Here is an 11,411-nt window from a genome sequence, read left to right as displayed (position 1 = left end):
ATATATATATGTTACATATGTATATGTAAAAATCTATACATACAGGAATAGGTACTGGTAATAGCTACACAACACTGTGAATATAATTTATACCATTTAATTGTATTTTTTTGAGACAGGGTTTTTCTATGTAGTCCTGGCTGTCCTAGAACTCACTCTGTAGACCAGGCTGCCTCAAACTCACAGAGATCCACCTGCCTCAGCCTCCAGAGTGCGGGGTTAAAGGCGTATACCACCACTCAGCAGCTGCCTGAGAGATAGATGGATCCAGCTAAAAAGGACTAGTCCAGCTGCCCTGACACTGTAGGTGGTCGGGGCAAAAAGCTCAAACATGAGGGTTGAAAGCAATGTTCCAAACATTCCCTCACTGAGTGATACATAAAACAGAACACTCTCAGGAAAGAACACTAAGCAGAAAAAAGCAACCATAGGTTCAGGTTTATCTCCACATGTGCTTCTGAACCTTCCATGTTCTTAAAGAACATATGTCAACCTTAAGTCATTATCTATGTCCCCAGATCCATCCTCTTATGAGCCATGAAAGCTTTGATATCAAGTCACAATCGGAACTTCAGCTCATCGAACGTAGAAATAGAAGATCTCTCACCCAAGAGTGTGTGTGGAGGAAGTGGAAATGGGGGTTCTGGTGGTTTAAGCCAGTAATTCCAACATTCGAGAGACTGAAGCAGGAGAATTGCTCCAAGTTTGAGGACAGCCTGGGTTACACAGAGTTCTAAGCAAACATGAACTATAAAATGTATAGTGCCTTAAAGTCTACAAGTAGATTTTATTTTGCAACAATGACTCCGGCTCTTTGTAGGAAGGTAGGCGGTTCAGCTTTAGCACAAGAGGTGTGCACAGCCACACTCGGTACCTCCTACCCAGCCTCTGGAGAAGAGGGAGGAGACGAGCCTGGAGGTGGAGCCTGCGTGAGGACCTGCGGACCCACAGCGCAGCCTATGGGCCCATGGCAGAGCGACGCCTGTGGGTAGTGGCGTTCTGCGGGCGGCCATTGTCTTGCCTGCTAAGCTTTCCTACGTGACTCATTTGCTTCACCTAACCGGCAGAGCGAGACCACTGGGGAACTCCCTGATCGGTCTGCGTCTCCCTACACCCAGGCAACATCCTTGGCCTGACCATTCTCTGCCACCAGCCTCGAGAGGAGCGACCTGAGCCCCGGGCCTAGCACTGGAGGGACCCGGGTCGAGGAGGACCATTGCTACGTTCCATTCCTGGAGACTTCTAATAGCCAGACTGTGAGGTGGGACAGATTTCTAAGGCTCTCCTGGCCAGACAGGGCTTCTCCCAGCGCTCATGAGGAACTGAGCCCGGACTGGTGTTTGGAAGAACAAGTCATAGCACCGATCTCGTCCAGCACAGACTTGCCCCTGCCCCCACTCCCAAACCTACTCTCTCCTGTTTCGTTCCTCCAAGAACCCACAGTTCACAAACAGTGCACCTGCCGGAGGTCCCAACCCAGCGGGAGAAGTGGACATGAGGTTGGCAGGTGGGTGGCTTCCACAGCAAACTGAAGAGAGTTCAGGTGTCCTAGTGTCTGTGTTAGGAGGGGACTGGGTGATCACTGGTTTGTTTATTTATTAATGGATGACTGTGCAAACTCATTTTCTTTCACCTCTGAGGACTAAAGCTTCCCAAACTATTAAGTTAAGGATTGATTTTTATATATCACAAATAACAGACCAGCTGCCTTTTGGAAAATTAATTGTGAGAAATATGCTCCAGGGAGCCTAGTGGCTGGATAGAAAGGAGTGGAGAGTAGACAAAGAGAGGCATGGCCTTAGAAGAGAACTGACTTAGGTGCCTGTGAGGTTGGGTGCGATCTGAGTGGCAGCTCTGCTGTCAGCTGGACTACTAATATGAATGTTCCTTGGAGGGACTGTTTGGGGTAAGAGTAGAATTTGAGAACTGGTAAGATAGCAGCTTTGTGGATAAGTCCAAATTGGACATTAAGGAACTGGCTGGAAGGGTATGGGTTCGAAGACTGGAGGTGTGGGTGTCATTGTTGCATGGTGAAATCTCCCACATAGTATGAAGATGGGAGAAGGCAGTCTGGAAAATAACACCTTTTGAGGAGAGAGTAATGGAACACAATCTAACCAACAAAGAGGAAGTCCCAGATGATGGGGTCAGGAGACGGTAGTGTCCTGGAATCTATAGTGAAGTGTTTGCATCAGGAGGGCTTGGACAGCCCACTGAGAGGTCCAGAAAGAGCATATAGACAATCAGAAATGTGACATCATGAAAGACATAGGTGGTCTGGTTTGGAAGGTCATTTAGTTGGTGTTGTGGGAGCAAGGCTAGATTAGAAGATTTTTTGGGGAGAGAATTGGGGAGTGAGGTGATAGAAATCACAATGTAAATTACTTTTATGTGTATGCTGGGGGATGGAAGCCAGGGTCTTATTCATGCTGGGCAAATGCTCTGCCACAGAGCTATCCCAAGCCAGAATATAAATTTTTAAAGACTTTGGTGAAAAGTGGAAGATGAAGAGTCAGTGAATGATATTTTTCTTGCAGGAGCTCTGTTTCATCTTTATCTTACTAAGTTAGGACCTGTTGATAATATGAGAGAAAGTAAGATAGAAAGTAGTCTTAGCACAATATATCTGAGACAGGAGAGAACTTGATGGATCTTGAAACAGGTAGAAGGACTGGTCTTCACCAGGAGTATAGAGCTTCCATTAGAACAAGAGGACAGGCAAAGCAGATGGGTGAACAACTAAATATACTGATAGTTTCAGAGGCAAGATGCTGAGGTTGTTGCTATGGAACCTGCCCAGAACATGAGTTCTAAAAGGCCCCTCCAAACCTGCAGGGGAGACCCAAATAGAGCAGCCTCAATGTTTGGACTCACTTTCTTTCCTCTACTAGGAGGAAGTTCAAATCTCTCTCTTGGGTCTGGTGGGTAGCAATTAGCCCCCCACCTTCCAATCCTACCATCACCTGTTCCCAAGTAGAAGGAGAGATCTGGTCATGTGAAGTAGTGGGTTATTGCAGGGTTTGTTCCCTGATGTCTGAGATAGTCCTGCTTTGTGTCTATCCTGCCTGCAGGCCCCCTGCGCATCGTGGCCCTAATCATCGTTATGGGTCTCACCTGGATCCTAGTCACCATCCTCCTAGGTGGTCCTGGTGTTGGCCTTCCTCGAATTCAGCAATTCTTCACCAGTGAGTGTGGGGACCCTCTTGATTCACTATAGAGGTTATGGTGGTTGGGTTTTCCATTCCCTTCTTGGCAGGCTTCATTGCTGCCCTAGGCCTATCTTCTAACACAAATGCAGCCTTGTTCCTACAAACCATCCTAGAGAACATCCCTAATTGCAATCAATATTGAGTGGAAGTTGATAGAGTAGGAGTAAGGAGTAGAAAGGCCTCCATTGAATATTGATCATCTTGGACTTTCGGTTGGGCTCTGAGACACACAAGGGATTCTATACCTTGTCACTGGTGCCAAGTCACATAAGCACTGTTTACAATTCCAGTTCATTCTTTTCCTGGAGCAGGCAGTTTTACATCAGGGCATCATTGAGACTTGAGCAGGGAAAATGCCAAATATAGCCTGACTTGAACCCGAGTCCCTGAGCCTAGTTACTCTGCTGTAGACTCCTGGAGGCCTCTATGCTAACAGAAAAAACTCTCTACCTACAGGCCCAGAGAACTCAGTGACTGCAGGTAAGTCTCCTGTCCCTTCCCTCTTCCCTCCTGTGCCTGCATTTCATACTGCCTTTTGTTGCCAGCCAGACCCACTAGGATTTCCATTCTCTATCTGGCGTCTCCCAACTAGCTATCATAGGTTTCTGGGCTGTGAACCTAGTAAATGAGTTAACCACCATCAGAAGGTGAAAGGGGCAAGCATAGGGAAAAAAATTCTCATTCCAAACAAGAGACATTGGGTTGAAGCAGGGGTTCATGGTCCTAAGCAAGTCCAATCATAACACGGCAAATTCTAGATGTAAAGACCTAAGAAGAAATCTCTATACTCTACTCTCTAGGCCCACCGAAGTGACCACATCCTCTGGAATGGAAGATAGTGTCACCCTCTGGGCTTGGACCCTCTTTGGCCTCTTCATTCCTAGCTCTGTATTTAAAATCAACCTCCCTCCCTCCTTCCCTTCCTTCCTCCCTCCCTCCCTCCTTTCCCCCTTACCTCACTTCCATCTTTCTTCCTTCCTTTTGTTTTCATTCCCTTGTTTTTTCTATTCTTGTATTCTCATCTCAGTTCTTTTCATAGACTGACAATGTTTCTGTTGGTATAAATCTCAAGCAAACTTTGCTGGCCTCTCATGCAGCTCATGAGGGCCTAAGTTATAAGACAAAAGAGCCCCTCACAGATCTATTCTGTATAATCCCATCTGAGGTCCAGGCTTCTGAGAGGCAGGAGCGCACATAAAATCATGGGCTTCCTTTCCTTAGCAAGTTCTTAGCCAGCCATCATCTCTGTGTTCCCTCTAAAGGATACTTTTAAAAAGTTTTACAGTGCTGGAAATGAAGCCCAGGACCTCACACATACTGAACAAATACTCTCTCTCCACAGAGCTATTTTTCTGGTCCATAAAATGTTTCAGTTTTTTTAACAGAGTTTCACTCTATAACACAAACTGACTTTGAACTTACTCTGTAGCTCTCAAGCTCTATGTTCCTGCTGCCTTACCCTATCAAATTCTGGGATTTGGACTGCTTTATCAATTTTTGCAATATAATTAAGCCAACATTTTCTTTCCTTCCCTTTCCTTTGTGATAGGACTTAATGAATGCCAGGCTATCATTAAACTCACTATAAAGCCAAGGGTAACCTTAAATCCTGATCTTCCTGCCTCCATCCCCCAAGTGCTAGGATTACAAGCCTATGTCTGGCTAGCCTGAGATTTTTCTATATCTTTATATTCATTCTATTTTCTTCATGATTAATATTTCTTTCCCCAACTGTTCTGTCTACTCTCATTTTACCATAAGCAGCAGCAAGGAAAAACCAGACCATGCCTTTTACAGTATGCTTGAGAATCTCCTTTCCTATAAAGCCCCAGAACAATTGGCACTTTATAACAAGGCTAACCTTTCCTCCCACACCCAATAATGGCTTCTTCAACTTCCTTCTAAGGTCTCACCAAAAGATCTATGATATTCATGTTCCTATCGATACTTTGTTTAGGATGATGTAAATGAAAGCTTCAACAGAAGACTCTCCATTGTTCTTTCTTTCTTTTTGAGCTTGCACCAGAATTGTGTTTACTATCCATGTTGCTAAATTTGTTTTAATATAGAGCTTACTATACAGGCCAGGATAGCCTTGAAATCATGATCCTTCTACATCATCCTTCCAAGTCCTGGGATTACAGATATTCAGTACCATACCTGGCTTCACTTTGTATTCCTACCAGCAGGGTTTCGGGTTTTCTTTGTTTTTGTTTTTGTTTTTGTTTTTGTTTTTGTTTTAAGCAATGCAGGGCTCTTTCTACTGCACATCTCAAAACTCTGTAGCTTTTGTTCACTCTACCGAGTTCCAAATCCATTTTTACATCCTTAGGTATTTGTGGTATTTGTTTATATAAACCCCCAATTCCTGGCACCAAAACCTATTATTAGCTTCCTGAAGCTACTCTGAGAAGAGCAGAATAAAGCAGGTTCTTTAAACAACCAAAATTTATCTTCTCAATTTTTGGGACCAAGAGTATGAATGGAAGTGTCAACAGGGCTGTGCTCCCTCTGAAAGCTCCAGGTAAGGGTCTTTCTGTGCCCCTGCAGATTCTAGAAGCCTTCTATGTGCCTTATCTTGCAACTGCTCCACTCTGCCTTTGCCTGTACTTTCTCACAACATCTCCTGTATGCTTTTGTCTCATAAGGACACCAGTCACACTATGTTAAGGGCTCAACATGCTCCAGTATGGCTTTATCATAACTTACCTATCTGTAAGTTTCCCAGCCACATTCTGAGGAACTGAGAGTTCCAACTCCAGTATAATTTGTAGGATCATAATTTAAGCCATTACAGAAGTCATCTCCACCCTTACCCTGAAAAAATACAGAGGCTAGTAGAGCCCCATGCTGTGCTCATCCACCTCAGCTCATCTACTTTGGTCTGTGTTCCTCATTCACATAGCTCCTATCCTGACTTTCTGGACCCTCTACTTTGTTCTGGTTATACAAGGGTTCTAAGCCAGCTGTCTACCCCCTTTCCCTTTTCCTACCAATAGCAGAAAAATCTAATTCTTGAAGTCCCTCCCTCCTTGCCAACACACCACTTGGAAGCATCCCCAGCTTTGATCTTAGCCCTCTACACCTCCTTCTCCATTTCCATGCTCTGTAGCCGTTCCTTCAGTTCTGTGCCTGGTCCTGACCTTTACCCTCAGATCTTAGGTGACACCAGGGCCAGACATATGGGTCACATCTGCTATCATTACTCAGAACCAAGGGCCAGGAAGTACAAGTGCGGCCTGCCCCAGCCGTGTCCTGAGGAGCACCTGGCCTTTCGCATAGTCAGCGGGGCTGCCAATGTCATCGGGCCCAAGATCTGCCTCGAGGACAAGATGTGAGCATATGGGCTGGGAAGTGGGAGGGGAACCTGAGGCCAAGTCTGTAAAGGCCAAGGCCTGATGGTTGTGTGAGGAAGAGCAAAGATGATATGCGCACAAGAGATCTTCTTCCCCCCTGCTAGGCTCATGAGCAGCATCAAGGACAATGTGGGCCGTGGACTGAACATCGCCCTGGTGAATGGTGAGTCCACCATGTTGTAGGGGCAGAATTCAGATTATAGAAGCAGATACTATGGTATGGCCTTCTCCTCCACTTCATTACTCCCTATGCAGGTGCAGGTGTCTTCTAGGCACTCCCTAGGAGTCTTGGGAAGTATTCTATGCCAGCTGAAAGCTCCACACAGGAAGTCACCCAGTGGATGTGATAGCAGTGACAATCGAGACAATAGTGGTAGACGCTTAGGACCTCAGATGCCAGTGGCTCTATGGGCTGCAGCTTTGTGAATGAGAGGATGACAAGACATGTCTGAGGATTCTAGAAAGGGCTGCCACCCACCATGTTTGAGCCTGGGCTGGGGGCTTAGGTAGTAAAGTGGCATGACCCAGCTTGCTCAGTAGATCTTCCTCTTTATACAGGGGTCAGTGGTGAGCTCCTAGAAGCCAGAGCCTTTGACATGTGGGCTGGAGGTGAGTGGCTATCACAGCAGCCTACTGTACATTTTCTCCCTGAAACCCTGCCCTCTATCTTTGCCCTCAGCTGTTCAAGTATTGCCTTCAGTTCACAATGCAGGGGATGGGGAAATCTGTCTGGATTCTGTTCTATGAGTGGATGGCCCTAGCTTTTTACCAGCTTGTCTGTGTTTATACGGATGGTCCTTGATGTGGAACAGCCTTAGGCCAGTCCCTACTTTGTTTTCCTCATTTGAAGAATATTGTTTGGTGAGGAAGGGCTGCTTGGTGAAACCTGAATTTCTGTATTCTGTGGGCCCATCTCCACCAGATGTCAATGATCTCTTGAAGTTCATCCGGCCGTTGCATGAAGGTACCTTGGTGTTTGTGGCATCCTATGATGATCCAGCTACCAAGTAAGTGACTGCCAAGTCCAGCTTCAATCTTCTTCCAGTACAGTAACAATCTCCAGTTCACATTTCTTCCTACTATGTGACAGGATGAATGAAGAGACCAGGAAGCTTTTTTCTGAGCTGGGCAGCAGGAATGCCAAGGAGCTAGCCTTCCGTGACAGCTGGGTGTTTGTGGGAGCCAAGGGTGTGCAGAACAAGAGCCCCTTTGAGCAGGTACAGCAGAGAATCTGGCACCCCTGCCTTCTATCCCTGGTAACCTGGATACCCCTTCACTTCACATCAAAGCTTCCCTAAATTGTACCCAGCTGGGTTCTGATCTCTGTCCCTGACCTATGCCCTGGTTAGGCCTGGCTCCTTGTTATCACAATGGGGTAAAACAATAACTTTGATCTTTCCTGTCCTATACATATTTCAACCTAAGGAGTCTTTAAATATCAGATTGCATATTAGCCAGATATATATATATATATGAAATATTTGCAAACACCTTCAGGATGCTCAGTCCAGGGATATAGCTCACTTATGGTGGGTGTTTGTCTAGCATACATGAAGCCCTGTGTTTAATCCTTAGCATTGCATAAAACTGAGCAGGGGACACACCTGTAATATCAATACTTCACATACTGTAATATCAACACTGTGGAAGTAAAGGCAAGAGGATCAGAAGTTCAAGATTATCCTTGGCCACATATCAAATTTGAGGCCAGCCTAGGCTACATGAAATACTGTTTCAAATTTTAAAAAGAAAAAAGATGCTCACTACCATCCTAGCCTTGTCATAACCCAGTTTTTCAATTTCTGCTACATACTCCTTTATCACCTCTCCTGGGTTCACTCTTTGGTATATCAGTCAGGGTTTATGCTAGGGGATGCCAGAGAAAGGAGGGGCCCTGGCATCATTCTTACCTAAGGAGGCCCTAAGCAGAAAGTCTTAGGTAGGCTTCCAACCACTGCTTTCAACAAATACAGATTTCTCCTTTGCTTTGGCTGACAAAAACAACTCAAGTTCATGCCCCCCAAGACCCTTCACCCCAACTAGGGCAGCAGCTTCTAGCATTTCCCTGCCTCTGGGGGAACCAGGGCCATATGGACTCCCTCCTGCCCACAGTGTTCACCTTTGCCTATCTCCAGTTCACTTGTAAAATAATAGACCACTTTGGCTATCCCCAATTTTCCCTGTGGGAAGGAAAGGGCAACAGACTGGAGTACCCTGGTGGTTGGCCCCTGAGAGCCAGATCATGACTTCCTATTAACCTCTACAGCATATGAAGAACAGTAAGCACACCAACAAGTATGAGGGCTGGCCAGAGGCCCTGGAGATGGAAGGCTGTATTCCTCGAAGGAGCTAACACAGCAGAGCTCTGGGACCAGACTGAAGGAGGCAGCATGGCACCAGTGTAGGGTGGAGCCCGTGCCCCATGCCCAGGCATGAGGCTCCCCCTTCCTAACACATTAGGGCTTGAAAGTGGCCTCAAGGTGATGGGGACTGCAGGGCTGGCCCGTTTCATTTTGTCAGGAAGTTTAGGTACCTGTGTCTTTGTTTTCCTAAAGCTGATCCCACAGTCAGTTACCAATCAGCCCCTTCCTCTGCCCCTCCTGTTTCATCTTCTGTTTCTTGAGTGCCCCCAGAGGCAAGGGTCTTCAGTGCTTGGTCCTCCTACTGGAACATCCATCCGGTAGGTTGGGACATTTTCAAGAAACTCTCCATCCCAGAGGCACTGCACTGCTATCCAACCCTGTTTTCAATGTGATCTTTTAATTAAGCCAAATCAGAGCTTAATCAGATGACTTCTGCAAGCCTTAATAGAGCAATTTGACCTTTAGTGCCCAAGTAGCTGGAGTCCAATCAGAGTCCCTCACAAGGTGTATGACAGTATGCAGTTTGTCAGAGGGTTCACCTTCTAAATGACCTGTTTGTTAATAAACTAATCTTTTGAAGTGAAATAAAGTATATTCAGATGTCCTCAGTGGAAAGTCAAGGGTGGTGTCCTGTATGTGTGGAGAAGACAGATAAGCCCCAGAGGCTCAAGCAATGCTCCTGGAGCTTAAGCAGACAGCCTTTGTCAACAAGCCCTGTGGCCAGATGTGACTGAGATATGAGGTAGAATAGCTCCCAGCTGACATTACACATGGATTTGATTTGAGACATGGTTCTGTACTGAGGAACTCAAGGAAACTCACTAACCCAGTGCATGCCTAGAGGGGGAAGAACCAGTACAACCACTGAAATAACTCCAGGAGTGCAGAAGCAACACAACTTGGCATTTCTAGATGAGAGACATCAAGGCATAGTCATTTGAGGATCCCATAAAGCATCTCTGAGATGAGAGTAGGACTGAATATGGTACTATACATCTGTTATTCAAACACTTGGAAGTGGAGTGAGGCAGAAAGATCAAAAGTTCAAATCAAATCTGTGACTACATAGCAAATTCCAGAGCATCCTGGACTACATGAAGTGCTGCATCTAAAAGGGACGGGGATGGGGGAGATGGCTTAGATAAATGTACCTACTGCCAAACCTGGTGGTCTCTAGAACCCATGGTAGAAGGAGAAAAGCAACCCTTGCAAGTTTTCTCTGACCACGTGTTAGACAAGTACATGCACATACACAAGTAAGTAAATGTTAAGAAGGAAAAAAAGGAAAGAAAAGAAAAAGAATGGAAGTATTCGATGGCAGGAATATGCTAGTTTAGAGGTATGGGGTGCCCAGGGGAGGAAGGCTATGGAAGAGCTAGTTGTATATCCAAGGCTAACAGAGTCAAGCAGGAAAGTCAGCAGGTCTCAGCTCTTTGTCTCAGATTTAATGATGATAATAGCTACACCCAGCCCTCTGAGTCTAAGTCTGTGTGCCTGTGTGCTTATGCAGGTATGTTCATATGGATGCATGTTTGTGTGCATTCACATGGAGGCCAGAAGTCAACCTTGAGTGTCCTTCAAATGCTGTCTTTGTTGAGTTCTTTATTTGGTTTGGATTTGGTTTTTTGGTGGAGTTTATTGCTGTTGTTTGGAGAGAATTTTGTTTGTTAAACGGGGTCTTACGGTAGTTCTGGCTGGCCTGGAACTTGCAAACGTCATCCTACCTCTACTTTATCCTACCTCTACTTCAACTGTTGAAATTAAAGGCAGGTGCCAAGCCTAGCATTAGTTACTTGTTTCATTGTTTTGAGAAGTATCTCATTATGCGGCCCTGGCTGTCCTGGAACTCACAAAGATCTGGCTGTTTCTGTCCCCCAAGTCCTGGGATAAAAGGCATGTGCCACCACATTCCACTGTGTATGTTTGTTTGTTTATTTGTTCGTTCAAATGGCTTGGAACTCAGAACTAGGCTTAAGGCCTTAAGCTCCAAATATCCATTTATGTCTCCCTCCCCTGCCTTTTTTATTTATGTGGGTGGGTTCTGGAGTCAAACTCAGGTCCTCACACTTGAAGCAAGTACTTTATAAACTAAACACTCTTCCAGCCTCTCTGTACCAAATTCTATGAAGTATATTCTGAGGGCTCAGTGGTCTTATGTTCTATCCACAGCACTGTCAAAAGAAAATTATACTTCTGTTGTCCCCTTTACAAAACATTTTTTTTTGTTTAAAGCCATTTTAAGTTCACAGCAAACTGAGTGAAAATTACAGAAACTGCCCATCAGACTCATGTTGGTCACAATAATTTTTTTACATCATGTTTGCTATGGGTATTATGCATTCTTTGATGTTCATACTTTTTAATCTTTTTACATGTGTATATGTGAAAATCAGGGGACAACTTTCAGGAATTGATTCTTTCCTTCCATCATGTGAGTCCTAGGGATCAAACTCAGGCTTTTATCCACTGAGCCATCTCCTAGA

The 11,411-nt window shown here is 45.3% G+C and overlaps 1 protein-coding gene across 4 annotated transcripts; it reads left to right on the top strand.

Annotated features, from left to right (window-relative positions):
* The first annotated feature begins 923 nt into the window (after positions 1–923).
* On the top strand, positions 924–9,548 carry Fam3a (FAM3 metabolism regulating signaling molecule A). Of its 4 annotated transcripts, NM_001109324.1 has the most exons (10): positions 924–1,256; positions 1,435–1,507; positions 3,072–3,185; positions 3,666–3,689; positions 6,420–6,543; positions 6,670–6,728; positions 7,124–7,174; positions 7,488–7,572; positions 7,656–7,782; positions 8,832–9,535. In NM_001109324.1, the coding sequence occupies exons 2-10, from the start codon at positions 1,495–1,497 to the stop codon at positions 8,916–8,918; spliced, it is 684 nt and encodes a 227-aa protein (NP_001102794.1). In that variant the 5' UTR covers positions 924–1,256; positions 1,435–1,494; the 3' UTR covers positions 8,919–9,535. The 4 variants fall into 4 exon arrangements, with proteins under 4 accessions (NP_001102794.1, NP_001421283.1, XP_087456713.1 ...); NM_001434354.1 differs by having other exon boundaries at positions 973–1,507; positions 8,832–9,543; XM_087600587.1 differs by lacking the exons at positions 924–1,256; positions 1,435–1,507; positions 3,072–3,185; positions 3,666–3,689 and adding an exon at positions 5,542–5,733 and having other exon boundaries at positions 8,832–9,548.
* Positions 9,549–11,411: the final 1,863 nt, after the last annotated feature.

Source organism: Rattus norvegicus, chromosome X (assembly GCF_021556685.1).
Source record: "Rattus norvegicus strain SHRSP/BbbUtx chromosome X, alternate assembly SHRSP_T2T, whole genome shotgun sequence".
Lineage (NCBI taxonomy): Eukaryota > Metazoa > Chordata > Mammalia > Rodentia > Muridae > Rattus > Rattus norvegicus.
Note: the sequence above shows the minus strand (reverse complement) of the source record. Positions and strands in the feature narration are given on the sequence as shown.